We start from the raw sequence: 27,450 nt of genomic DNA, 5'->3' as shown, positions 1-27,450 counted from the left end.
AGTGTATCAGAATGTTTTAGAAATGTAAAAAATTCATCTTATCCATTTATTAGGATGGATAGTGTGAACAAAGGACTGTAAACTGTCATCATCGCCACACAAAACTATCACTCAGTCCAATAAAGTTGCCCTCCTAGAGAGACAATATCTTGAATAAGCAAATAATCAGTTCCTGTGAGACCTCTCATGGGATCTTTTTTTGAGTGATGAATTATAAATTTAATAAAATAAGATCAACGATGTGATTTGGATAAATTACATTTCGTGAATTGATAAAATATTGTGGTGACTGCAATTACTACCACAAAGAAGAAAATTTATTTTTTTAAAATTGAAGTACTTACATCAACTTGATGGAGAATGGTTGGTCCCACAAAGTTCCCCTTTTCGTAGCCCTTTACCGAGACATCTCGGCCATCCAGTAGACATTCAGCACCAGCATCAATGCCACTCTGGACTAAATCACACACTCTCTTCTTGGACTCGGGGGAGATGAGGGGTCCAAGGTCAGCGTCTGGTTCTTTCCCTAAAAATTGTGGTCATGGATTGTAATCACAATTATACATAGCTGGTGGTGGGAAATTTTTTTTTCAAAAGAGGAGAACTTCCCAATATTCAGGAGACAGGAGGAAATTTACAGAGTATTGGTGGGTATGACGAATAAGCTGTTATTCAAAATGGAACATACTACACATAAAAGTCTCATTGTTCAGCAGACCACCTAAAGTCAGTAAAAATATCACATTCTTTTAGCTATGTCAAGGAAGGGTCCACATAGTTTTCCTGACCAAGGTAGCATGTAGAACGAGAAATGACGCCTGTTACTGTTTGGTGATGTTACAATTTTCTTACAGACAGAGACAACACTGTAAATGGCCAGGTACTCATTTTATACCTGAGCACGGTGTGAGAATGTGAGTAAAGATTCTTTTCCAAGGACAACTATGCGCTAAGCGAAACTTGAACCCAGGACTTTCCGATCTGACAGCGAGTGTCATGCCACAAGACCACATAGCCTCACAAACCGATATTATGTCAGGGAGAGTCAGAAGTCAACATGTGATTTTAAAGCCATAACGACCAGAAATATGTGACATTTCAGTTTTTATTTCCTTTTAGAAACTACATCCATCCATTGTCCTCAACAAAACAAATAAAACTGACCAAAGTCTCTTACTTTCAATGTAAGTTCCATTTTCACCATCTAAGTCATCCCGACATTGGTTTTGTTTCTGGTTTTTAAGGGTTTTGCGGGCGCTTGCAATATATTAAGGTCATATCAGCACCAGTAAAAAGGAAGAAACGGGGATAGTAAAAAGTTCCAGAATTAAAATTAAAGCACCCAAGAAAAGGTGAAACAAAGGGGAATTTGTTCAAATAGGAAACAAATGTAGATTCCGAGAGCACACTATCAAAGTACTTAGTTTGAGATCACGTAAAAGTCTTATCCAGACACAAGCACACTCAAATTTTTACAAATCATATGTAAAAAAAAACATAATAAAGTGCAATACAGAGAGATGATTTACAAGACAAAAAATATCATCTCCCAAAACTCTTAACTATACATTTGACTGTTTACCTCCCAGCTAGGGTATCCGGCCAAGGTCAGGACAAAACAAAGTAATCTCATCCCAAGACAAAGACAGAAAGCTTGTTGAAAAAACAGATATATGGGGATAGAAGACACAGTAAGTGCCTCCCTGCCCACTATGGGAGGTCAGGAACCCCACCCAGTATCCCGACATAACAACACTGTTTTAACACAGTAGGTCACATTATACAGAAGAAAAAAAACATCGAAAATCTTACCAGCATTCACTTTCAGTTTCTTTGCCCTCTCTACAAGCTCTGGGATCCACTCCCTACTCTCGCCCACAAACACGGCCGTAGACAGGGCCATGCACCTCTGGCCGGCGGCACCAAAAGCAGCTCCACAAAGCGCTGCCAGTGTGGCCTCCTTGTTGGCGTCTGGCATGATGACCCCGTGGTTTTTGGCTCCCATATTGGACTGTACTCTCTTGCCAGCTTTGGATCCTCTCTCATAGATGTACGAACCCTATTTTTTAAAAATAAAAGAAGTTAGTGACATATGCTGGTATAGAAAAACCAGACCTGCCTACTACTACGAAAAATTCGTAAAAATACGAATTTTTGGCTTCAACAGCAGAAATATAAAGACATTTTTTATTCAAAACAATGTGTTAAAAATGAAAACTTTGGTGTTACAAAGCATCTATTCGGGGTTTTCAAAATATATTTAATACTGCTAAGGGTAAAATATTAATTTGTAAAGTTAATTATAGCAAATTCTATTTCTTCCCTATGAAAACTATGAATTTTGAACATTTCAAGTAGGAAGGCCTGGGAAAACCCACAGGAGTGCGCATGCAATCTTGTCAAAACAAAGGCAACATTTCATGATGATCAGCTTAGATATCAAAATTGATTTTTTATCACCATAGCATTTTATAAACCCTCTTATTTGTAAAAAAAAATTAAAAGTGACATGTGCTGGTATCAAAACAAAGGCAACATTTTCATGATTATCAGCTCAGATGTCAAAATTGACTTTTTATCACCATAGCATTTTATAAACCCTCCTATTTGCAATGCTGAAAGCATTTGTGAGAATATTTATCATAGATATGTTTATTCTATGATTAAATCATAAAATAAACATATTTCTGATAAATATTCTCACAAATAAAACAATTCAACGATTCAAAAGTTCAACGATTCTCTACCATCCCTACTTCAAATCTCAACATCCCATGAACTTGTTAAAATAAATTGATGAAATAAACAGCAAAATGTTCAGAAAACACTGTTGTATTAAGAAACAAATATCTCAAAATGAATATTTTGATCAGTCTTGAGTATTTTCCTGGGCTACCACTCATATACCATCTTTTTCAGAATTGTTGTGTTCACAATGTTACTAAAATTTTCTAACGTAGTGTTTTTATGCACCTCCGTTGACGGTGTATCTTAACGGATCGTTTTTATACACCTCCGTCACGCATGCGCATTCCACCCAATTTCATTAGCGATATTGTGTTTCTTCATTTGGACATGGCGAAAGTTATATTGTGACATCTGTAGAATGTCTTTGTTAATAAATTTATATAAAAATATTAATAATTTAAAAAATCGAAATATAAAACCAGAAAATAGAAGTTGCACTGAAGGTAAAATAATGTTTTAGAAAGACCTTATTAAATGTGATGAACAGTCAGGTGGCCCCGTAGCGCAGTGGACAAGATGTCAGACTCAAACCTTGAAAGTACCGGGTTCGATTCCCAATGTTGACTTTTTTTTTGTTGATTTACTTTGTTTTTGTTTGCTTTTTTTTCTTTCTTTATTTTTTTCAAAAACTTTTTATCATGTTTTTAAAAAACTTCGATTTTAATTTTCTAAAATTATTTATTTATTTGAGATCAGTATTTGTGTGCCATGTTTCATTTTACTTTTGATTTTTTAAATTATTGTTATTATTCTTTAATTTATGATCATTGTACATCGGTAATCACTAAGCAGCGTGCTAAACTACAATCTAAAACTATTTAAACCTCATGGACGTATGCAGCAACAACTTTACCATCACCGCCAACGGAGGTGCATAAAAACGGTGCGTTTTTGTACACCTCCAATGGAGGTGTATAAAAACTGTGCGTATTTGTACACCTCCAACGGAGGTGTATAAAAACGCCACCATTTTCTAAATAACAATAATTAAAGTTTTAGAGCAATTCAATAAGATCACGACTTTATTCCATCTCTATAGCATTAAGGAGACAGCAATTTATGCCACCATTTGGACAGGACACTGGTCTTTCTCTTGGTTCTTTCAGACAGATTTAACAGATATAGCTACCCAGTTACCTTTGGGATACAGGGAGGTCATAAAAAAAAGTTATATAATAATTTGGATCAGGTTTATCTGACCATGCAACAGTAATTTGGTAGTTGAGTATATTAGATCTGGTGGAAAGTATGATACAAGAAAAGCAGGTAATTGTTATTGTCTATTCAACACTGTTGCATTTTCGTCTTTCTTCAAATAGGTTTAGAATTTCATTTGTCATCCATTCCTTTTTGCTGTTTATTTGAGCTATTGGTAAATGCTTTTCTGCAGTTGCTTTGACACACTTTTGGAATATATCAAATTGTTTTTCACATTTTTCGTTATCAGGTTCACTTTAGCTTTGTATCATGAGTGCATTTTCAAATTCTTCTCTCATTTTTGTTTGTATGCCATTGTCTTTGCATAACCTGCAATTCCTCTTTATTCTACCAGCTGTTCTCTGAATAGCTTTAAACTTTATCCTTACTGTACAAACAACTGGGACATGGTCACTGTCTACATCGGCGCCTGGATAGGTTTTGCAATTTAATATGCCATTTCTGAATCTTGATGATACTGCTATAAAGTCTATCTGGTTCCTTGCTCTGTCCCCTGGTGATTGCCATGTCCAGGTTCTTCTTGGGTGTTGTTGAAACCAGGTGTTTGAAATCATTAATTTATTTGTTCTACACCAATCTGCCCAGATGTTTCCTCGTTCATTTCTGTCTCCGAGTCCATGTGGTCCGATTATGTCACCATCTCTGCCTCTGCCAATCTTAGCATTTAGGTCCCCCATTATCATAAGGACTTCTTGTGATTTACACATTCGTTTTGCTTTGTCTAGTGAATGGTAAAACTCTGTCATATCTGCATCTGTCGCCTCTTCTGTTGGTGCATAAACTTGAATAATATTGGTGTCAACTACAGGTCCTCTTAGCTTAACCAGCAAAACTCTCTCTGAGATTGCTACGTGCCCTTTGTAAAATTTGGTTGATTTTTGGTCTAAGATCATCCCTACTCCTTTTTGGAAAGAGGTTCCACCACTCCATATGATCTTATATGTCGTGTTGTTTTCTTGTTTTGACATGGTTCCCTGCTCTTTCCATCTCATCTCTGCCAGGCCAAGAATATTTATTTGGAGCCGTTTCATTTCTTTTAGAATGTTGTTTAGTTTTCCTTTTTGGGCACAGGTCCTGACATTCCATGTCCCAATTTTGGTTTTGTCACATTTGTTAAATTTATTTCGCCTAGTAACTGGCTGACGGTTCGGTGTGACCTGACGAAAATGCAACAGAGGGTCTGCAGAATACCAAACATTGAACTACCACATCATGTTTTAATATTGAACAATATTCACTATTTCGAGGAGATCGGACTAATGTAAATAAACGAACTGGGGGTGGGGTGTGCACATATATTAACAACAAATGGTGCCACCCCAATAACTGTCAGATAAAGAAAATGTATTGTGACGATAAAATTGAATTTATTACTGTTTCGTCACGACCATATTACCTACCCCGGGAATATACTCATGTCATCATCATCAACGTCTACATTCCACCATCATCAGACAACACCACAGCGAAAAATATTTTGAGGAAAGAAATACAGGACATTCAAATTAAGTCACCCGATGCCGTATTGATGGTCACTGGCGATTTTAACCAATGTAACGATTTTACTCTCCCGGGACTTCATCAATACGTGGACTGCGAGACAAGGGACAAAAAAACATTAGATTTATTCCTGTGTAATATTAAAAATAGTTATAAATGTTTACCCCGTGCCCATTAGGTTTATCTGACCAATGCATGCTCTTGCTACTCCCCACCTACCGCCCTGTTTTTAAACGTGTAAAACCAGTAAAGAAAAGTGTACAGATCTGGAATGGAAGTGTGTGTGAAGATTTGCGTGGTTGTTTTGAATGCACTGACTGGAATGTTTTTATCGAATCATGTGATAGTGTGGATGAGCTGAATGACTGTGTGAGTGAGTATTTAAAATTCTGTGAACAGCTAGTGTCTTGTAAAAAAGAAATAAAATATTATCCTAACAACAAGCCTTGGATAACAAAAGATCTAAAACTTTTATTGAACCAAAAGAAAACTCTCTATACTAGTGGAAACAAAAAAAATCTGAAAACAAAACAAAAAAAGAGATAAAGAGGGTAATATCTAGTTGTAGAGATAAGTACAAAAATAAAATTGAAAAATGCTTTTCTTCTGGGGATATAAGGGACACGTGGCGGGGGCTTAAAACTGCTGTGAACTATAATCCAAAGCCCACGATTATATCAGAAGATATCGAAATTGAAACTTTAAATAAATTTTATTCACGTTTCGACACAGCAAACAAATTTGATATTGAAAATGAAAAACATAAATTAGACAGGGCTTTGGAAGATGAAATGACTATTGAGGTCAGTGAAGAGGAAACGAGATTCGTATTTTCGAAACTAAACGAGAGGAAGGCTGCTGGGCCGGATGGATTGAAAGGAAAACTATTAAAAGAATGTGCCCACCAGCTTTCCCCCATTTATACACATATTTTTAACTGGTCCCTCCAATGCGTTTCAATCCCTGAAATTTGGAAAACTTCAAAAATTATTCCTGTTCCAAAAAAAGAAAAACTTGAAACTATGAACGATCTCAGACCTGTTGCACTGACTTCAATAGTCATGAAATCTTTAGAAAAACTTGTTCTTGTTAAAATTAGGAATCAGTTTATGCCATTGAGTGATAGTCATCAATTTGCTTACAAACCAGGACGTGGCGTAGAGGATGCCATTTTGCTGTTTACAAACAACATCTACAGGCATCTAGATCACGCTAGGAGCTATTGCAGATTGCTTTTTGCAGATTTTTCTTCAGTGTTCAATACAATGCAACCTCAGTTGGTTGTTCAAAAATTGACTAGTCTGAATTTAAACAAGTATATAATTGCTTGGGTGCTCGAATTTCTTACGGAGAGAGCACAATATGTTCAATTAGGGCAAAACAAATCTTCCTGTATAACTACAAATACTGGTGCTCCTCAAGGTTGTGTATTGTCCCCTGTATTATTCACAATATACACGAATGACTGTAGAAGTCAAAACCTGAGTGTACCTTTAATAAAGTTTGCAGATGACACCGCTCTTCAAGGCCTCATAACAAATGGCAACGAAGTGGCTTATAGGCAAGAAATTGATAGATTTGTGTCTTGGTGTGATGCCCACCACCTAGAGCTTAACATAAGCAAGACAAAGGAGCTAGTTATTGACTTTAGGAGAGTGAAGGAACCGATAGAACCGTTAAAATTAAAGGACCAATTCGTCCAGCGAGTTCCTCACTACAAATACCTTGGTGTAACAATTGATGACAGGCTCAAGTGGGATGAACACTTGAAAATAATTAGGCATAAGATGTGCAGACGTACATATTTTTTATCGAAACTCTCTCAGTTTAGAATAGATAAAACCCTCTGCACATTATTTTATAGAGCAGTAATCGAAAGTGTTTTGTCATTTTGTATAACAGCTTGGGGAGGCAATTGCTTAGCAGTGGAAAGGAACAATATAAATTCAAATATTAAAAAATCCATTAAACGCTATATAAATGATGTTGACGATGTAGATCTTTTATACGAGAAATTTTGTATAAATAAAATAACTAAAATATTAAATGACCAGTATCATCCACTAAGACCATCAATTATTATGTCAGAAAGAAGTGGTCGCCCTTTCTCTATTTCAACGAAAACAGAGAGACACCGAAAATCTTTTCTGCCGTCCAGTATTAGGCTTTATAACAACAAGCAATAATCATTTTATATAATTATTTCTCATTTTTACTTTTTAAAAATATAAATATTAATTTATTAATTTATTTGTTTTGCAATCTTTTCAATTTTCAATTTATAGTGACAGTTTTAACTATTTTACAGTGTTGAAATTATTCATATTATAAAGCGCAGCTCTGGTTATAGAGCTGCTCCTTTTTTATATATATACATCCTATTTCCATTGTATTTTTATCTTATGTGTAAATTATAACACGTCTGTACAAAAAATTTCCTTTTTGGGATGCAATAAAGTATTATTATTATTATTATTATTATTATTATTATTAAATCCAAATGCATCGAGGCACACGAGAACTATCTAGACTGGAAATGCTGCGAAATCGAAAGAGAATACAAACCCAACCCCCAACAAGCTCACCAAAGAATAAAAGAACTATCAGGGAAAAGGAAAAGCAAAGCAGCAGGAAGTTGTATCCAAAACAAACAAGGGGAACTGCTATTTGAAGAACAACATATAGAAAGCCGATGGGTAGAATACATAGGCGAACTGTACAATGATCCAAATAGAAATGAACCACCACTGAAATTCAAAGAACCATTAAGCGGACCAAACATCACCAAAAGTGAAATTGAACATGCCATGGAACGAATGAGGGATGGTAAAGCAACAGGCCCTGATGAAATATCTGTAGAGGTATTAAAAAGCCTAGGAGATCTAGCAATTGATGAACTTCACATATTATTCAACAATATATACAATACTGGGAAAATTCCAGAAGATCTCTGTAACTCTATTTTCATAGCAATACCAAAGAAAGCAGGTGCAGTCAGATGCGAAAATTTTAGAACTATAAGTTTAATAAGCCACATCAACAAAATACTGTTGCGTATAATTAACAGGCTAAGGAATAAGATTAACCCCGAAATCGCAGAAGAACAATATGGATTCCAACCTGACAGAGGGACAAGGAACGCAATATACCTCCTCCGTGTTTTAAGTGAAAGAGCTATACAGGTTCAGACCCCACTATACCTCTGTTTTGTCGACTACAAAAAAGCTTTTGATAGAGTACGCCACGAAGAAATACTAAAACAACTGCACTCCATTGGCGCTGATGAGAAAGACCTCAGACTCATGCAAACATTATACTACACCCAGCAGGCATCTATCAAAATCGGAAACTCTATAGGAAATTCCATTCCTATTAAGAAAGGAGTCCGTCAAGGGTGTGTTGCCTCACCAGATCTGTTTAATCTATACCAAGAAACAATCATGAGGGGCATAAATAATATGGAGGGAATAAAAGTAGGAGGTCACAACATAAATAATATAAGATACGCAGACGATACGGTACTCATTGCAACATCAGAAATCCAACTTCAAAAGATTGTTGACAAAGTGGTAGTAGATAGTGAAGCCAAGGGAATGGAAGTGAATATCACCAAAACGGAATGCATGGTAATACAGAAAAACCCCGAAAACAACAACACCTGCAATATAACGATTCACGGCGAGCAACTTACCAACGTAGAAAGTTTTAAATACCTAGGTTCAATAGTGACAACAGATGGAAGATGTAACCGAGACATACGAGCAAGAATAACTCAAGCCAAACAGGCCTTCATGGACCTGGGAAACATTTTGAAAAACAAACAGATGTCGTTCGGGATTAGATTCCGAGTCTTGAAGTGCTACGTGTGGCCAATCTTGTTATACGGATGCGAAAGCTGGACTACAAATGCAGAAACACAAAAGAACATTGAAGCTTTTGAAATGTGGTGCTGGAGAAGGATGCAGAGAATATCGTATACTGCACACAAAACGAACGAAGAAGTGCTAAAACAAACATACCAACAAAGGAAACTAATGCCCTTAATAGTGGATCGACAACTATCCTTTTTCGGACACATAGTAAGGAAAGATAAGAATGAATACCTGGCAAGTTGTGGAAAAATACCTGGTAAACGCGCCCGGGGGAGACAAAGAAAAACACTCATAGACCAACTGAAGGGCTTCACCAACCTAACAATCCAAGAGCTGTTTGAAAAAGCAAGAGACAGGGAGGAATGGAGAGAGATAATTCATGCAGTATCCGAAGCCTGGACCAGGCATGGAACCTATAAGAAGAAGAAGAATTCAACACTACAGAAACCTGGATAAACCTCTAGTTCCTAAGGTTTAAAAAAAAAAAAATATATATATATATATATACACACATGAAGTGACAAACTTACAGCTTGATCAGATCCTACAAACGAAATGGCGTGAATGTCGGGATGGTCACAAATAAAATTGACAGCTGTGGGAAAAAAAAATGGTTTACCGTACATTAACACAACAGCAAAACTTTTTAAAAAAAAACATATAAGATTAAGTAGTTAAAATATTACTCATTCTTTGTTGCCCTCTTCATTGCGACTTGTAATGATTTTAATATTTTAAAATTTGTTTTGTTGGGAAAATGAAGTTTTGTACTTTACAGAATGAATAAAGTTGATGTTGCATGCCCTCTTTGGTATTGTTTTTAGACCACCACTTGGGCGATAAGTTTACACTAAATTTTCTCTACCACACCATTGCCGTTTAAAGTTTCACACAGTTTTGTGTTGGTACAATTCATACCATCAATATGTTATTATTTTCAGTAATATCTTGTAACAAAAATAATTTTATCTTAATCATTCTTTTATAGCTTACACATTCAGAGAGTAACTAATCTTTAAAAAAAAAAAAAAAAAAGAATTTCAACACAAGTGGAAAACCATAAAAAGGAACTGAACATGATCCTTATCCACAATCTATTATTTTAGCATATAGCATACAGAGTCACAATGTCTAACCAATTCTTCATTCATTTCCCTGGGAAGGCCATATGGGACCAAATTCCATTATGTACAGATCAAGTCGACTTTTAGGCACCCTTTTGTACCAGCACTATGACAATATCTGACACTGGATAAAGATATTCATAACTGATTTAATTGCAATAATGTATGTAAACCCAAGGACCCAGGGCAGGAGTGTTGTGATCAGTGTCACCTTCAAAACGGCTTGAACTTATAATTAGAAAAAGCACTCTACAACTGAGAATTTTTCTTTTTAAAAATGTTTTTAAGGGTTTTACGTCGCAACACATTAAGGTTACTTCAGCACCAGTAAAAAGGAAGAAAATGGGATAGTCGAAAAATTCTAGATCTAAAATTTAAACTACATGAGAAAAAGTATGACAAAGGGAAATAGTTCAAATAGGGCATATATAAAAATTCCAAAAGCACACCATCGGTATACTTGGTTCGAGATCACCTAAAAGTCTCATCTAGACAAAAGAACAGGTCCCCATTAAGAAGAATACACTCAAATATTTACAAATCATGATATTCAAAACAAAAAGTGAGATGATTTACAAGGAAAAAAAACATAATCTCCCAAAACTATAACTACATATTTGACTGTTTCCCTTACTTCCAGCCAAGGATTCCGGTCAGCACCAGGACAAAACCAAGTAACCCCATCCAAAGACAGAAAGCAAGTTGGAAAACAGAAATAGGGTGATAGAAGACGCATTGAGTGCCTTCCTTCCCACTATGTAGCCCTTCAGAGCTGGAGTTTATCCTGGTTTCTATAGCGTGAAAAGGACAATAGCAATTGCTTGTCATCCTTTGGAAAGGACGCCAGTCTATTGCAAAGTACTTTCCACAAAATCTAACAGACCCAGCTACCCATTCACTGCTGAGTGGACAGGGGGGGGGGTCAGAAAAAAATCTCGACTGCACCCGGGATCGATCTCGGTCCCTTTGCATGTGAAGCGAGTGATCTACCAACTGAGCTATCGTATCGGGACCCCCCCCCCCCCTACTCCCTTCCCAATATAGGAGGACAACCAAAAAAATCCCACCCAGAGCTGAGACTCTGAAACTACAAGACTGAGCAAAACGATATCATAAAATGTCCTTACAGTCATGACGTCCATGGATGACATTGACAACACCTGGGGGCATGCCAGCCTCCATCAACAATTCCATCAGAATCATGGTGGCACCAGGGTCTCTCTCTGAGGGCTTCATTATACTGGTGTTACCACAGACAGTGGCCATTGGGAACATCTAGCAGAGAAATAGAGGGAATATTACTGTAATGATTTTATGTCTCAGTGAAAAAAAGTGAAAAAAAAAAAATCAAAACGATGCTTAAAAACACGGAGAATACAAAGTAAAGTAATTTTTTGTTGATAAAGTGGAAACCTGAAACGTCCATTTTTATCTATTTTGCTATATTAAATTGAAGCTTACATTCAATTTCACATTGTTATTTATTTATTCGAGCTTCGAGCAGCAACATTCACATTTATAAAATATAGCAGCTTTATCGAAATTGTACCACCAAAACCTGCAGGTCATGCTGACCACTCATATTACTAGAATTTCGAATGGTCATTTTGGGAATACTTTCCAGCGTGGTTGGAGACTAACGCATTATTTGCTTTACTTTTTCTTTCCTTTCTTTAAATACAAAAATAAAGTATTTTGTATCATTATAACCATTTAAATAATCATAAAACTCATTGGATAAATGTGGGCGTCCTTGAGATAATCAGTCACATGGTGAAAAGCTTTGATCGGAGATATTGACAATTTTAGTCAAGAGGTCAATTTTTATGGAAAATGAGTTATCAAAAATCGTCAAATCAAACCTTTTTCTATATATTGATGAAATATTTTAATTGAATTCTACTCATAAATTTTTATGAAGGTAATTATTATACTTAATTTCATCTTTGTCAACTTTGGAAGCGATTTTCTCAAAATTAGCGTTTCACACCCGAGCCCATGCATATGACCATAACTTCATGAGAAATCACCCAATTTGCTTCAAATAAAGATTAAAATGCTCAGGAGACACTGGGTTTTCAAAAAATGCACCAAAAAAACAATAAACGCAAAACAAAAATTTTCACCATGTGACTGATTATGTCAGGGATGTAAACAAATATCTTATAATGATTCAGTTACCCAAAGTGGAATCATAGCAGGGAAGTTGAATGGGGTGATACCAGCCGTGACACCCAAGGGCATGCGGAATGTGAAGGTGTCCATGTCTTTGGCAATCCCAGGCATGGTCTCACCCAGCTGTAACGATGTGATGCTGCAACAATGTTCCACAACCTCTGTTGTCCACAATGAAAAATTTAAAGGATAAGTGTTTTAGTTGCGGGGATGTAAATACAAAGCCTTAAAAAATCTGAGATTTCAGAATAATTAATCATAACAAATTATAATAAATAGGTTGTTGTAGTAGTGGTGGTGGTAAAGACGATGTGTAGGTGATTGTTGTATTAGTGGTGGTGGTAAGAATGATGATGTGGTGGTAGAGATCATGATGTGGTGGTGGTTGTTTTAGTAGTGGTTAGGTAGGTTTCAGGTAAAATAAGTGCTATAGAAATAGAAGATAGAAAACAAGACATAGGGCAGTCTATATCTGCAACTATTACACGAAGGATGGTTTTTAAAAATATAAAAGAAATAAATGTCAGAGGAAATTATAAGTGTGATTATATACGTACATTCTCAGAGACATTGGCATGAGATCGTTAAAAAAGAGACACTCAGATGATTTCAGATACACAATACATCGACTAAAGAAATGATTAAAAATTATTAAGAATTTCAACTATGCTTTATTCAGTTGTCCAGTGGACTGTTGAGTTATATGCCCTCTCTCAATGCAAAGAATTAAGCATGAAAAGACATCTACAAACATCTCCAAGGCAGAATAAAACTTACGCAATCCTCTAATAACATCTCCCTCTGCATCTATCAATGTTTTTCCCTGCTCCTCTGTGATATTTGCAGCAATGCGTTTCTACAAAAAGAAAATATATTAAAAAATCAAAACACTTTATTGATTTAAAAACAAAACAACATTAAAAAGCAAATTTAATAACAAATCGTAGTATTCCACTTTTCCTAACCATCACTTTCAACTTTCATTAATAGTACAAAGCATAATTTAAGTGCTTAGAGCCTGTTAAAATGAAGTAAGGCGCTATACAAATGTCATTCATTATTCATCAGTGTGTCAGATAATTTAAGATCTAACACACAGCTCCCCAATCAATGCTGTGTGATCAAAAAAAAAAAAAAAAAAAAAAACCACCTCGACTCCACCCAGATTGATATCAATCCTTTTGCTTGTGAAGCAAGTGCACTACCAACCGACATATCAGGACACACAGAAAGATGATTAAAAGGGATAAAAATATCTCTCACTTGGGACGCTTTGTAAAATGCTTGTGCACATTTAAAGGATAACATACTATATAAAAGCTCATGTTTATTTATTTTATATTTTTTGTTCTTCTTCTTCTTCAAGTACCAAGTCTGTGCCAGACATCGGTGATCATGGTACGCCATTCATCTCTCTGATCAGATAACCTCAAAAAAACTAATATTACTCTTTTCTTTCTTTGTCACCCATCTGTTCAAACTATTCAAATTAATGTTTTTCTTGTTCTACCTTTACTCTTTTTTTTTCTTTTTTATTAAAGCATACCAAATTTTTCTTGATCAAATCTTGGAATTTGAACATGATTTGTTGTCGAGTAAGAACGGTTGTGTTGGACCATTCTGGATAGGCAGCCTTGGCAGCGGCCACAGCTGCTTCCATCTCTGCCTGAGTGGATTCTGGTACCCGAGTTATCACTTCATTTGTGGCCTGGATGGAAGCAATTCAAATTTAATAATCAATTTATGTATCAAGAAGAAGAAGAAGAAGAAGAAGAAGAAGAAGAAGAAGAAGAAGAAGAAGAAGAAGAAGAAGAAGAAGAAAAATGATAATGATGATGATAACGATAAAGTTGTTATGACTATGATCCATATTTTTACAGGTAAAACACTAAACTTTTAAATAAAGTAATCCATGTACAAACAAGACGAGGAAAAAAAAGTAAAGTTTATAATTAAGAGTTGTGATCTAAACACTGGGTATAATAAAATGCAAAAGGTGTTACCCAAAGAAAAAACAAATTTTAATTTAGTTAAGTTAGAATAGAAAAACAAAAATAAACAAATGCATGTACACGTGCATATAAAACACTCATATACATACACATACATATATATATATATATATATATATATATATGTATTAATACCGGATAGGGAGACTTTTGGTACCCCTATTAGTTCATTTTACAGTACTTTACCAATAGGGAGACCAAAATCCGGTCCCCCTATTGATTTGACCTCTAGCACATTCACTTTTCTATTTTTAGTTTAAGGTTGTCAACCCAACCGTCAAGGATATATAATTGTAAATCATAGTATTGAAGTTATTTGTTAAACACCACAGTAAGAAGAGTTATGCCTAAATTTTCACGTTGGTCAATAAGGTGACCGCCTGAAAAAAGTACAATAGGGGTACCAGTGTTTTCATCGATATATTTCAATAGTGAGGCAATATATCTTTCCGAAATTTTCTCTAAAATTCTAGAGCATTATATGGATTTTTATAGTAATGAAAACCTAATATAAAATTGTGTGAAAGTTGATGAACTGAGGAATGAACAAGATATACGAATTATAATCTATTTTTAGAAACAGATTTATCGAATCTTGGTCCGGATTCTTATCTTGGTGACAAGAGACAAGCAAACATAGTAACTCTTTTTTTCGTGAAACGTATGTTTAGTCAATTTCGCGCATAAAGAGGCACTCGGCACTCACTCACTCTGCAAGTCAGTAGTAGGTGGTTATCAGTTATCAGCTCGGCCTTTAGTTCTTAGTCAAACGCTTCATCAAACCCATTATTGAGTAGCATGTTGATGCCTGATGCCAGTTGAAGCCATCTCGACGTCGTGAAATGGAGCATCTTCTGTCATAGCAGTAGAATCGTCAGATGCCGCATTTAAATCCTCCATTCCAGGCGTTGCTGTTGCCATATCGATCTTCGAAATGATTTGGTCTAGACGTCAAGTTGACCCGTTCTATGTCTGAAGAGATTTTAAAGTGCAATACCTAACATTATATCTTGATCTACAAAAGAGTCTTTTTAAATGAACCGCTGTGTTTCTATATTTTTCAAGAACCAAGGATTATCTGATAACTACTGACTTGCAAAGAGAGTGGCCGACGGACGTCCTCTCTATAGCCGCAAGTATTTTTTCGTCACTTGCTGAGTTCCAAACTAGACGTCTATGGCATCGTGGGGTAAATTGATGCTGGAGGCATCATTGAAGAGACACCGAGATAATTTAAATGGTAAGTTATTGGCCATTCTTATTACATCACAGTTGATTTAAGATTTTCAATAGGGTAGACATCACACTAGGTACTTTGGTAAAAAATTCAAATTGGATTGAGCTCAATGAAAGAAACCTATATCATTTTAAAGTGCTTTTCAACACGATTCTAATGATACCAAAATTGTGAAAATCAGATAAGCAGAAAAAAAGTTGTGTTAGTTTAAAGGCTGACAAATGGTCTTCTATTTGCCTTTGTTATTTACTGACGGACTTTGTGACCTGAAAATTGTTGCATTTCCGGTAGTAACCGCCATTTGGATTTCAAAACTGGTCTAAAATGACCGCTAAGATTTGAGTAAGGATTTTACTGGAACGAATTTCATGGATGCGGTATACAACTTTGACCTGAATTTAATTTTATAAAAAAGTTAAGATGTTAAATAAACGTGCCAGCATGAAATTTTGATTTACCAAGTTCTAATCTTTTAATTATCCAAAGCTAAATTATACCCTATTTTATCCATAATCAAAAGTTATACTAAATTGTCATTGATTTTAAAATAAACTACAGCAAACGATAGAGTAATTTCTCCTGAAGAAAATAAGACATAAATCATTAAAATCCATCCATAAACAAAAAATCTATGGAACTTTTTCTGAGACCCATCACTCAAAAGTCCAAAAAATCGGGTCACAGCCACTAGGCCATTTATCGGCTCCCTGCTGGAGGGCCAAATGGACGTTTACCAAAGTACCTAATCACACACACCGATTGATGATTGTCACTTGTCAGTCAGTCATTTGGAAGTGGAGTCAGATAATTCGGGAACTTCTGTAGACTGTAGATTCACACTAGTGAGTAAGATCTGTCGTTTACTACTACTACTACTACTACCACTACTACTTTTAGTTTTAGCGCTATCCAACTCAACACTTCTCGTGTTTATTTTATTTTGGCAAAACTAGAATGGATTTTTGAAAAGAATATAAAATAATTTAAACTTAAACCTGTCTTTGCATCTTGCTTTATGCATACAGTATGCCATATCACAGCCATCACAAAATCATAGTTTAATGTTGAGAATATGCTATTTCTTTTGTAACTTCAGATCAGAGAGATTTGAGCTTTAAAAATCCTGAAAAATGTCTTGCTGTCAATCCAGACAACCCTTTTGATGTGATCTATGATGTTAATGGTAAGAATGTAATTTGATGAGGAAATGAATAACATTTAGGTACACATAGTTGCTTTTTTTTTTTTTTTTTTTTGAGTCATGATGTGTAATACTATTACAGTCCACTCCGGATAATTGCAACTCGTTTAATCGCAACTTTCGGTTAATCACAATATTTCCTGAGCAATGGAAATAATTCTATATAAAAGTCACTGGTTAATTGCAACAAACCTCGGTTTTTTAAAAAGTGGTAAATTCAAGAAATCAAACAGTATATCATGATTAAATTTCATCATGGATGAAATCGTGACAGGTTGAAGAATCGAGAGTGAGCAGGATTTAATGCTACAGTGTGTGTCACCACTCTGTTAGAGTCGAAAGAGGGCGGGGCTCTGCAGTATGGGTTTGTGACGTCATCGGTGGCCATTAAATAGAAGAGGGGTGGGGCTGGTCATAATCTTGACAACAGGTTATCAATGACAGTTATAAAGAGAGACTGAGCGATATCCTTTGTTTTAGGATTAACAACTGTGCATTGTGACCAATGAGTTTGGTGAGAGCTTATTGTCTCTCATTAAGGCTAATCTCTTTAACTCTGACAAATGTTGAATTGTTGAGAAAAAAGATTGAAACTTCTTCCAATCTGAATAAGATATCGGCTTGCTTCATAGCTGCTTTTGGTTGACAAATCTACACGGGGCTGCCATATGGTGTTTGTTTCAATCAAATTGCTCTGTATGTGGTGGACTAAGAATATTATTTACTGGTTTGAGTTGACAATAAATGTGTAAAATGTTGAAATAGTGGACAGGAAACTGAATTTCGGTTAATCCCAACATTTTCGATGATCCCAAGGTATTGCGATTATCCTAAGTGGACTGTACCTGAATCTTGAACGAAAAACTATCATATGGATATGATTATAGACAGATTGGTTTCTGGAATTATATTTCCGTCCTCCCTTGCCAACTCTGGCGTTCTTGAAATTTAAAAGAAAATAGCCAGAAGGTTTCGGACTTAATTTTCTTTTTTTTTCCAAAGGACAATAGTCATAAGGTAAATAATTTTTAAAAATCCTTTTACAGCACAAGATGGCATGATTTTTTGTTTAAGAGTTTAGAGAAAAACTTGCACATGATAGTCTTCAGCTTTTTTTTGTTGTTTTTATTTTCTATATAGACTCCAACTCAGAGCCTGAAAGTGATGCAGAACAAAGTTCCATATCACATGATTCATTTGTGGTAAGTATGTACATTAAAATAAAATCATAACATTTGTATAGCGTTTATCCACAGTTGGCACCATGCTCAAAATGCTTCACATCACCATATTTTGTGGTGGACAAAACACATTTGCCACAAAAGATGAGACCTGCAGTCTGTTAGGCGCAATACAATATTTCAGGACAAGGACAACACTGTTTTACACCAGTGAGATCTCCTAGTTTTTTGTTGTTAAAAATTTTTCTTTGCAGTGGACTTCGCCAACAATAACACTATTTTAAACCTTCCTCGTTATATTTTGAAGTGATATTCATTGATGAGCCATTCACATTTGAAGTCGTTTGTTTTTTATTTGACAAAATGTGAAAATGATGCGTTTCCAGGAAAAATTAAAATAGCTTCTGTTGGGATTATACTTTTGATCTCGCATTTTGTCCAAATTCTCTTGCATCGTAATGTTTATCAACTTTTTTTGTTAACTATATTGCAGTTGCAAGGTTAGGAAGTTCATATTGTTGCAATGACAACCGTTTATAAGTCCAGAATCGTAGTGATATAAAAAATTGTTTTGTAGTTGTTGGTCCTGGTGTAGGATTTAAAGAGTTGGTTAAAAACGGTTTACTGAAACCCTGGTTGGTGTATCTATATTTATCCAAGCACAGTTGAACATATTAAATACTTAGACAATATGTCTGCCTTTCTCAACTCTTTTTTATTATACTTGCATTATTAACCAGCTAATTGTTTAGTTGGATTATTAAACAATGGCTCTTCATGTTTATTGTCAACATGAATAAATTGATTGATCTGTCATCTTTTCCACAAAATATACAGGGTCCCGATTTTGTTGCTGACTCCGAGTCTGATTCCTCTACGTACTCTGTGAGGTACCCAATGCTGAGTACATCATTGTCTCTGGAACCTAGTGCTCATTCCCCAACTCAGTCAGAGCCTCATCCACAACTATCACAGACTGAACCTCGTTGCCAGTCTGGGACCCAGGTTCAACCCGAATGCTATACACTTGCAAACCAACGTGTTACGTGCAATGGTGAGTCATTTTTTTGTCATTCTTCTCCTTTGATATTTGTGGGATCAATTTTAATTTACCCATTCCTTTTAAAAGAAAACTTCCACCCCCTCCATGGTGCTGCATTTGTGTTATTGCATTTTTTTCTGTTTTGGCAGTGCTGCGTCGCAAAATACGCTACCATTTACATAACAAGCACAAATCCAAATTTGATAGGGTGGACATCTTAGAATCTGAAACCCCAATGTGTGAGTGATATCAGTGAAACCAGCCATAAAAATGTTCATGTTTATTTTATTGGGGTTTTTTTTTTTGTCTGTAATAGACTTAAATTGCTTGTATTGTAAGTGTTAAAATGGTTTTTTTGTTACAACCCATCTATATATTAAAACTGTTTCTTTGTATTTCTATGATGCTTAAGGCTTTTTTTCACAGACCAGCTGGAAACTTAACGAGAATCAGAGTAGATAACATTTTTATTAATCTTGCAACCTAAACAGTATATGATGATTGGGAGCATTTAAAGAAAAGCACATTTTCTTTTTAATTTGTCGGTACTAAAATTATACTTTGATAATGTCTGCTGTGCTACAAACCCTTTTGACTTCCAGGTTCAATATTTTTCTTTATTCTAAAATTCTTGGGTTTCCTTTCAATGACAACTGAGATCATTAAAATTCAGCTCACAACATGATGTGTGTAGATTTGATGAAAACATATGTTCGAGTTGAGAAGCAGTGTTCACGAACTTGCTGATCGTTTTTACTAGCATTTATTTTCCTAACTTACCTGTGTCAATTAACAAAGGCAAGACTCAAATATTTTCTATCTGAACAGTGTGTTTGTTATTGAAATATTTCCGGCATATACATGTCATATTTCATTCCCACAAAATATAAATCAGGATTAAGTTGTCTGGGCATCAGCATCGTTCAGGCAGTTGGGGGGAAGTCTTTAAGGAATTAATGAAGCCGATGCTCAACCGGTCTGGAGGACGTTTGATCGATGTCGGCTGTTTGTTCTGCCAGCCGGTGATGTTTTCTCACTCCCTCAATGACAAAGAAAGTCATTGTTATGACTATGAACTATAGTCTATTATTACTTTTGTTACTATATTAATTGTTACTTATTGCCGCTACTGTTATTATTATTATTATTATTATTATTATTATTATTATTATTATTATTATTATTATTATTATTATTATTATTATTATTATTATGATATTGCCTTCATTGCATTCTATTACTATTATTGATATAATTAATTTCTGATTGTTGTAAATAATTTATGTGAATTGAATTTTGTCGATTGGCCAAGGGCCTACAATAAACTTAAATGAAATGTTAGTCTTTGGATAGGACTTGGGTCTATTCTTGATTGCTTTTCCGCCTGGGTCGAGTGAAGCATTTGGAGTAAATTTTGTTGCTCAACGTAAAAAACATGACGCTTACCATTCCGCTGATACTGATACCTCCAAGGGGTGGTTGGGGAAAAACCTAAAATTCTTTTGACATTCTGTCTGATTTTTCGCTGAAACAACAAAGGACAATCTATGTATTCAGATGAGACTTCAATGTGTTACTATTCCGATTTATGTTCATATTTTGATTATAATGAAGAGGGAACCCTGAACCCAGTGAAGTGGGTGGATTGATCTATTTATTTCTATTTCAAAACAAAAATATGGCGTCTTTTCACTGGATTTGTTATGTGGCAGAGGTCTCCACAAATCTAACATACCTCTTCCAAAGGAATAGATGGTAGAAAAGTATATAACAAGAAGGAATTATGACAGTTACTTGTCCAGGCCTTAAATATTTGGAATGCTATTCCTCTCTATCGCTGTCATGTAGCTGATGTGCATACGATCTGTCTATTGATTTATTTTCATAGTTCATAGCATGATGTGCTTTATTTTCTTCTTTTTTTTTCCAGAGAAATACAAAAAGCCAAGGAGACCCTGTCCATACTGTGGACAGTTGCAAACAAAACTCTCAAGGCATTTGATGAGGAAACACAAAGATGAGACAGAAGTTACAGAGGCCATGAAACAGCCTGTAAAGGAAAGGGATAGAACAATGGATTATCTCAAGAAAAAGGGCATTTTTTATTCAAACACTAGAAACAATTCAATAGTTATGCGTGAGAGAGCACAAGGGTCACATGAAGTTGTTATGTGTGCTGGCTGTAAGGGGTTTTACTCTGGACGAAGGGTTTATGAACACAAAAAGAAATGTAGTACTGAGCATGCTCTGTGTACTGGGGTTGTAAAATTTTATCCCGTGGCTCCCAATGCAAGTAAAGAAATAAAGGAGAATATTCTTGACAAATTTCGGAATGATGAAGTGGGAAATTTGTGTCGATCAGACAAAGCTATAGTATTGTTAGGAACAAAATTGTGGAGTAAAAGTTCAAAGAAGGAGAGAAAAGTTATAATGAGTGATTTACGCATCTTAGGAAATTTGATTTTAAAAACTAGGAAGAGAACAAATCAACCTTCTTTCTCTGGAGAGGACGTGGTGAAGCGTTGTAACTTTAATGAAATATCGCAAACCATTTCTGAAATGACTTTGAAAGAGGGTGGGACATTGAAAGCAGGCTTGAAGCTTTCAATTGGATTTATATTGAAAAAGTTAATTAATTTCTTAAAAGGGGAATATATAATGCAAAACAAAATTGAAGAATCCGCAGAGATAGATTTGTTCAAAGCTGTCCTGGATTATAATTGGGATAGTATTTTTTATACAGCCAGAGTTCAATGTGAAGCAAAGAGAACAAATTTGAGAAAACCCAAAGAGATGCCATTAGAGAATGATATAAAGAAGCTACGGCAATTTATTACTGAAGAGATGGTCCGTATTTGTGAGGATGATTATCAATTATTTGATTCACATATGTTTGTTAGGCTTCGCAATGTCATCGTAGCTAGGCTTACAATGTTTAATGCGAGGAGAGGCGGAGAACCCGCAAGGATGTTGTTAAAAGACTGGAATGATGCAGATTCAGGTGTATGGGTTGATCCCCAGCTTGTACAACATGTCACTGATCCTCTGGAAAAAGCGTTACTTGAGAAGTATAAGCTGGCCTATCAGTCTGGAAAGGGAAGCAAGATGTTGGTCCCTGTGTTGATACCCAATGACACAATTCAGCCTTTAAGGAAACTTGCACAGGAGCGTAAAGCTGTTGATATTTCAGACAACCCATTTCTTTTTCCAAATACAGGAATATCCAAAGATCATGTAAGTGGTTACATTGCCATCAAATATGTCACTTCCTTAGTAAAGGATTTAGAGAAACCCCAGTTGTTAATAGCTGATAAATTCAGGCACCGAGCTTCGACATTATTTGCCTTACTTGATGTCCCACAACACGAGAGAGATGTCTTCTATCGACATATGGGACACAGTGAATCAATCAATCAAAACATTTATCAGTGTCCACTTGCAATACGAGAAATAACAGAAGTTGGTAATTTTTTGGGTCAAATTGATAACTCAGCATCGGTCACTGGGAAGGAAATTGTAACATTGAAACAAATGACTCTGTAGTGAATAGAGACTCAAATGCAAATTTTGGAACATCCATAGTAACAGCTGCAAATCAAGAAGAAATATTTGATGGTGAAGCAGGAGTGCCAAATCAGCTTACGTGTTCTTCAAAACAAACTGAACCCAAGAGGAATTCAAGCAAAAATCGGAGATACATGTCATGGTCAGATGAGGATACAGATAGAGTCAAGTCATATTTTAAAAACTTTGTCGAAGATGTTTCAGCACATGGTTCAAGGGGATCATTACCTAGAAAGTCTGAAATTATTCTGTTCTTAAAACACCACAGGGTATTTTCACAAAAAGGAATCCCTGAAGGTACACTAATTAGTTTGGTGAAGACAAAGATTTTTAATGAAAGAAATAAATATAGAAGGGAAAGAGCGTTTCAATCGGTGTAATGACAATCATGAATTTGATTTGTATTACATTCATTGTATTGTATAGTGTTATTGACATATTTTGGGGGTTTACAAAAACGTTTTATCTTTATATAGTACAATCTGTTCATCATTGCAATATCCTTTTTTATATTATATGAACATTCATTTGCTCAGCTTGAGAGACAAATGCTTTGTAGAACCATAGCTGCCAACCGTTCTGTTAAAAACGGATTTGTTCCGTATTTGACTTCCTGAGTCCGTAAGTGCTTATTTTTAGTTCAAAATCCGTATTTTGTAATTTTTGACTAATTTGTGGTAAAAAAGCCATGTGAGCCTAATGAATTATTATTATTGATCCATTATTATTACTATTACTACTACTACTATTGTTGTTATTATTATTATCATTATTATTGGTGTCCAGTGAGAGCATAATCTCCATTTGTGTAGCTCTTTAATTTGAATTATGCCTCTATCATAAATGATTTTCAACAATTAAAAAAGTTCCATTCGTTTATATGACGCCTGTATTTTACTCAAACCTTTCATAATGTATTGGAGATTTGCATAGGATATGGATGTTAGCCTCGATATACTTTGAATATTCTAAGACAGTATTGATACTTTCACTATTTGTTACAAATATTATTTTAATTAAGAATAAAATTAAATCCACCTTTTTGATTGGAAGGTATTCAATAAGAAAATCAATTGCTTATATTGATTAAAGATGACAATGATTATTTCCCTTTATTAATTTATGAAATATATAAATTTAATCCCTTTAAAAACATCTTCATCTGATTTTAATTTTTTTTTTTCAAGCAAGCTTTTGTAACGGTTTAGGTTCAAGAAATATAAGTATACTCCATTTTTAGGTGTGTTTATCTTGTCAAAGTAAAGAAGTAGGAATTCTCTAATATTTAGAGGTGCATTTTACTATAACTACTATTATAGTATACTACTTAAAGACCATTATGTTGCATGAAAGAAAACATATATGCAATCGTCTACTTTTTATCTGAACTCACCTAATTTTTACCCCAAAACGCCCTCTCAAGTGATGTACCAGGTTGGTAGTTATGCATTTCTAACCATCTTAAGTTATTTCATTTATTTTACAATTGTGCTTCTTGTGTATTGGTCCTTATCAAAGTTGAGGCAGTTGAATTCTTTCTTTATATTGTCCGTTCTGAATTTTGATCTCATTGTGGAAAGCTCCCATAGCGGGCAGGGAGGTACACACTGTGTCTTCTATCCCCTTATATCTGTTTTCCAACATGCTTTCAGTCTTTGTCTTGGAATGAGATTACTTGTTTTTTTCCTGGCCCTCGCCGGAGTCCTAGCTGGGAGGGAAGCAGTCAAATGCATATTTATTGTTTTGGGAGATGATATTTTTTTCCTTGTAAATCATCTCTCTGTTATGTATTATTACTATATTTGTTATTTTTTAATGTATAATGTAAGCATTTGAGTGTGTTCCTCTTTGTTGGATTTTGTTCTTGTGTCCGGATAAGACTTATAGGTGATCTCAAACTAAGTACATTGGTGATACGCTCTTGGAATCTACATCTGATCCCTATTTGTTCCCAGTTCCCCTATGTCTTACTTTCTCTTGGATGCTTCAACTGTAATTCTAGAACTTTTTACTATCCAATTTTCTTCCTTTTTACTGGCGCTGATATAACCTAAATGTGTTGCAAGCGCCGTAAAACCCTTAAAAACAAAACAACAATCATTGTGGAAAGTGTCATTTTAACGATTCAAATGTGCTGGTACTAAACCCGATAATTGAGCAACATTTGGACTAGCCTCCGTCATCTCAAACTTGTTAGTGTTAGTAATAGTAATTAAAAAGGCTGACTTTTATATGTTGCGATTCGATGAAGGGGGGGGGGGCGGGGCTTCGGCACACATCGCCCCTCATCCCGGGCCAAATGAGCGTTCCTTATTTTATTTTTGAAAAGTTGGCAGCTATGTAGAACTATCTGAAAGAATCAGATATGGCAGAATAAAAAGTCTTTCTACTAACCCTAACTTAATTGGCCAATGTAGCTTTATGTTCAGCATTTTCTAGATACCTAATGTAAAATTTCACTATTCTTTTTATGATAATTTTAAGAGTTGCAATCTTTAGAGGTGACTGTCAAGAAATGACACCTCTGTGCATTTAATTTCATTCTTTCTTTATCCCCTCATCCTCAATCAGAATAATAATAATTAATAATGAAAAAAAATGCAGCAACGACAGCTTAGAACGGCATAAAGTGCTTAAGAATTATTTTTTTTGCATTAAACTTTATTCAAACGATTTTCAACACTTTTGCTTCACAGTTTATGCTTTTTAACAAATGCAATTAAGCAACTTACCAGCAACAACATATTGGTTTGTTATCATTTGAGGGTTTTATCAGTAAAACTGTTTCTATCCTTTTATGTTGCACTGTACACATAGCAAACTTCATGCTTTTATTTGGTGACCAAAGACTTATGTGATACAGTGGATGAATGTTTGTGATGGCTTTTGGAACTGAAATAAACCTGCAATATGATTTGTAGACTTCTATCGTTATGTATCATTTTTCGGTCAAATGTAAATGTAATTTTACACGAGCTTGATGTATCATAAAACCCACAATGAGCTCAACGTGCAGCTGGTAGTACATTTATATGGACACGAACAACGTTGTTACAATTCAGTAACGTACTCCAATTAACACAAGTGAGACTGTAAATGAGACTTTTACAATGACTCTGCATCGCCACAAATATGGATTCGAACCCTGGCAACTCGGGCGTCAGACGAACTGTCTACCACGAAACCAAAGCAAGCATTGTGCAAGTTAAAGTGAATGAGATGTTGATTGAAGCCGTTCATTGTGTCCATCAGATCTGCTGTCCTATCCATCCAACTCCATTCACTGGGTGGGGTTCCCGACTTCCCATAATGGGCAGGGACGTACTCGTTGCGTCTTCTATCCCCCTATGTCTGTTTTCCAACTTGTTTTCTGTCTTTGTCTCGGGATGGGATTACTTGGTTTTGTCCAGGACCTGGCTGGGAGGGAAACAGTCAAATGTATAGTTCGAGTTTTGGGAGATTATATTTTTCCCTTGTAAATCATCTGTCTGTTATGCTCTTTATTGTTTTGTTTACATATTATTTATGCTTTGTAAACATTTGAGTGTATCCCTCTTTGTTGGGACCTGTGCTTGTGTCTGAATGAGACGTTTAGGTGATCTCAAACTAAGTACTTTGATAGTGGGCTCTTGGAATCTATTGTTTCCTATTTGAAACAAATCCCCTTTGCCTTACTTTTTCTTGGGTGCTCTAATTGTAGTTCCAGAACTTTTTACTATCCCATTTTCTTCCTTTTTACTGGCGCTGATATGACCTTAATGTGTTGCAAGCGCCGTAAAACCCTTAAAAACAAAACAAAACAAACCAAGTCCATTCAGTGGTATACAACAACAACAAATAAACTCCTCTGCCTGGTCCCTTCTATCTCTGATCTTAACCTGGGTCGTCAGGTTTCTAAAGGGGTCGGGGACTGCAAAAACAATGGCGCACGGAGCAACTGGGAATATTTTTTGCCGTGTTTGAGTCCCAGGTTATTACCCTGAGCGCCCCTTCTGAGGGATGGACCTTCCAGGAGTTAGTAAATGCGTTGCTCGGCCACTTCACTCTACGCACACTGGGATAAGCTTCGACACTATGGCCATGAAGCTCTTAATCTTAAGGACTTACTTTATTTTAGACAATTTGGTGGTAGCTCACTTGAAAATGCACTCTTAGGTATACACATATATAAACATATACTGGGCTCCCTAAAAGGGTTTTTTAATGTGGTCTCCCTAAAAACATGTTTTTACCAAATGTCTCCTTAAAGCTACAGAAACACTTAGTAAAACATTAGGGGGACCGAGTAATTTTCTATATACCATTGTGATCATCAAGCATCAGAATTGTGTTCATAAATCATTGTAGGGAATCAAACTATACTCATTTGAACAAAGATTGAACAGTTTAATCAATTTGAACAAGACATATGCTTGGTCCTCCAATTGGTGCATTTCACAGTGGTCACCTTAATAGTGGATTGATACTTATATATATATATATATATATATATATATATATATATATATATATATATATATATATATATATATAAACAAAGAATAACTCACAAGACTGGGTAAGTCAACCCGACACA

General features: G+C 35.4%; 2 protein-coding genes across 2 annotated transcripts in view; one reads left to right on the top strand and one right to left on the bottom strand.

The window, feature by feature from the left end:
• LOC144963369 (putative methylmalonate-semialdehyde/malonate-semialdehyde dehydrogenase [acylating], mitochondrial) overlaps nt 1-27,450 on the bottom strand; it is a 38,892-nt gene that overhangs the window by 4,885 nt on the left and 6,557 nt on the right. Inside the window, exons 4-10 of the mRNA XM_078897333.1 lie at nt 14,184-14,345; nt 13,415-13,493; nt 12,644-12,798; nt 11,590-11,737; nt 9,869-9,933; nt 1,813-2,059; nt 345-526 (exon numbers count right to left, since the gene is read on the bottom strand). Of these exons, the coding sequence (XP_078753459.1) occupies nt 345-526; nt 1,813-2,059; nt 9,869-9,933; nt 11,590-11,737; nt 12,644-12,798; nt 13,415-13,493; nt 14,184-14,345 (1,038 nt within the window). The remainder of the gene's footprint in view (nt 1-344; nt 527-1,812; nt 2,060-9,868; nt 9,934-11,589; nt 11,738-12,643; nt 12,799-13,414; nt 13,494-14,183; nt 14,346-27,450) is intronic.
• LOC144963504 (uncharacterized) lies at nt 19,061-27,436 on the top strand. The gene is made up of 3 exons (XM_078897578.1): nt 19,061-19,322; nt 21,241-21,572; nt 27,428-27,436. Exons 1-3 carry the CDS (start codon nt 19,061-19,063, stop codon nt 27,434-27,436), a joined length of 603 nt encoding a protein of 200 aa, XP_078753704.1.

This window comes from Berghia stephanieae, chromosome 1 (assembly GCF_034508935.2).
Source record: "Berghia stephanieae isolate SIO BIC M18660-M18661 chromosome 1, UCSD_Bste_1.3, whole genome shotgun sequence".
Taxonomy (NCBI): Eukaryota; Metazoa; Mollusca; class Gastropoda; order Nudibranchia; family Aeolidiidae; genus Berghia; species Berghia stephanieae.
Note: the sequence above shows the minus strand (reverse complement) of the source record. Positions and strands in the feature narration are given on the sequence as shown.

What these genes read in the sequence shown, in the direction of transcription:
- LOC144963504 (XM_078897578.1), top strand. Translation starts at nt 19,061, where the DNA reads ATGAATAAATTGATTGATCTGTCATCTTTTCCACAAAATATACAGGGT. An exon ending in CCAACGTGTTACGTGCAATG is followed by an intron (nt 19,323 to 21,240) that starts GTGAGTCATTTT and finishes TTTTTTTTCCAG; the next exon opens with AGAAATACAAAAAGCCAAGG.